General features: G+C 46.6%; 1 protein-coding gene across 1 annotated transcript in view; it reads left to right on the top strand.

Moving 5' to 3' along the window:
• RRM2B (ribonucleotide reductase regulatory TP53 inducible subunit M2B) overlaps positions 1-2,061 on the top strand; it is a 25,049-nt gene that overhangs the window by 12,136 nt on the left and 10,852 nt on the right. The window contains exon 5 of the mRNA XM_019551468.1: positions 1,139-1,272. Within this exon, the coding sequence (XP_019407013.1) occupies positions 1,139-1,272 (134 nt within the window). The remainder of the gene's footprint in view (positions 1-1,138; positions 1,273-2,061) is intronic.

Below are 2,061 nucleotides of genomic sequence, written 5' to 3'. Positions count from 1 at the left end.
AACCCAGAGCACTTCAGAGTGCCCCTCCTCTGATTCTTTGCCAATTGATGAGGATGTGTATTCCTCCTTAATGTAGAGTGCCATGCCCCCACCTTTCCTTCCTGTCCTATCCCTCCTGTACAGCCTATAGCCCTTGATATTCACTGCCCAGTCATGTGTTGGGTCCCACCACATTTCAGTGATCCCCACTATGTCCGGGTTGGTGTCAGCTAGCAGTAGGGTAAGTTCCTCTTGCTTGTTTCCCATACTATGAGCATTTGTGTAGGGGCATTTGAGGCCTCCTGTGGATGTGTGCACTGGCCCTCTACTTTCAGCATTACCCTGGCCCCTGTCGCTTACCTGTGTATATGTTCTGCTCGTTGGCCTCGGCTGGGCTGTACTTATGGGTGTTGCTTGGTTTGGCAGTCTGATGTTTCCTCCGCCCTTGTCTTCCCCTTCCCTCAAAAGCCCGCTGGAGGAGATCTGGCAACCTAGAAGAAAACGCACGCTTACATTTGCAGACACTGAAAATTGTAAGCTGTTTTTCCAGTGTTATGTGTGGAAATGCTGCAGCTTCCTCAGATGGAATATGCAATATGAATGCAAAGTTCTTTTTTAATCTGAGTGAACTGCCTCTTGCCTTGCCCCTGTTAGGCAGTAAAATATTTCCCCCCTTCTACCAGAACTTGAAATGCAGAAGCCAAAGACCTCTAAGAAATCCAGAACTGAATCTTGTCCATATCACAGACCATCTCTCCTTCTCTTGGGAGGAGCAGGTAGTATACCTGATGTCCTGCCTGCTTTGGGTGATTGAAACTGTAGTGAGAATTTAATTAGGATATCCTATCCAGTTAATGTCTGGAAGTAGCAACATGTCTGTGCTTGTGTACTGTATTATTCCTCAGTGGTGGTTGCTGTACTAGGAAGTGTCACCTGAATGTACAATAAGAAAATACGTCTAGGTGAGATGTTGCTCTTACACGGTGTTGCTTTAAATAGGCATTGACTGTGTTTCCTGTTACCTTGTATAGCGTGTATGTGGCTACATTGCAAGGGTGTGTTAATGTGGATGATTAGTGTGATTAGTGTCTGGATGTTTTTGTTGCAACAAACAGCACATCTGGACCGTGTCTAACTACAAGTGTGTTGTATTCAACAGGGGAGAGAGTGGTTGCCTTTGCTGCAGTGGAAGGAATTTTCTTCTCAGGATCTTTTGCTGCCATATTTTGGCTGAAGAAGAGAGGCCTGATGCCTGGACTGACTTTCTCCAATGAGCTCATTAGCAGAGACGAGGTAATACATAGAGCATTACACATGTTCTGAGCTTGTTAAGTGTCATAATGTGGCACCAGAAAGTGAATCGCCAGGCCAGCAGGGAGCAGCAGAATTTTACCTGGATGGTGTCCCTTGTTTGTGCTGAGCTATTGCCCTCGTATGTCTCAAGTCCTACCAGTAACTGTCAGGCAGAGGCCCACCTCTGACTGCAGGGATGGAAGGAAGCTGGGGAGGACAGTGGCAAGTGCCAAGGAGAAAGAGGAGAGGAAGGGGAGAAATCATTTAAGCAGGTGAGGAGAGCACATGGCCATGAGGGAAAGGGAATCCAGCAGTGAAGTGGAATGAGTTACTAACTATGACAAAGCTCTTTTGATGCTTTCAGGGTTGGAGAGGTAGGGAGAAAGCACAGGTCTTATTTCTGTATTATTTCTGTGATGCTCAGCCTGTGCATCACAGTGGCTCTGGAGCTGGTCTGCATCCTGGTTAGAGGAGAGTTGGTGGTTCCCCTGCCTCTCCCAACTCTGTCACACATCTATAGCATCCCCTCCACACTTTTAGCCTCTTTGTAGGGTTTTAGTCATTCTTTCATGTGTAGTTTGGTGACAGCACAGGAGAAGCATGTCCTCTGCACAGATGGGCATCCTTCCTTCTACCATAGGCCTAGGAAGCATGGTAATCCTGGAGTCCAGTTGGATATAATGATACTAAGCTGCAGAAGGAGTGAGATCCTGTGTAGAAGAAAGCCCTTTCCAAACTATATTTAAAAGAAGAGTTCAGAGGTGGGAAACAGATTGAAGTTAGTTAGCA

The sequence above is a fragment of the Crocodylus porosus genome, unplaced genomic scaffold (assembly GCF_001723895.1).
Source record: "Crocodylus porosus isolate Cpor-Errol unplaced genomic scaffold, CroPor_comp1, whole genome shotgun sequence".
Lineage (NCBI taxonomy): Eukaryota > Metazoa > Chordata > Crocodylia > Crocodylidae > Crocodylus > Crocodylus porosus.
The sequence above is the reverse complement of the archived record's forward strand: the minus strand, read 5'-3'. Positions and strand labels throughout refer to the sequence as shown.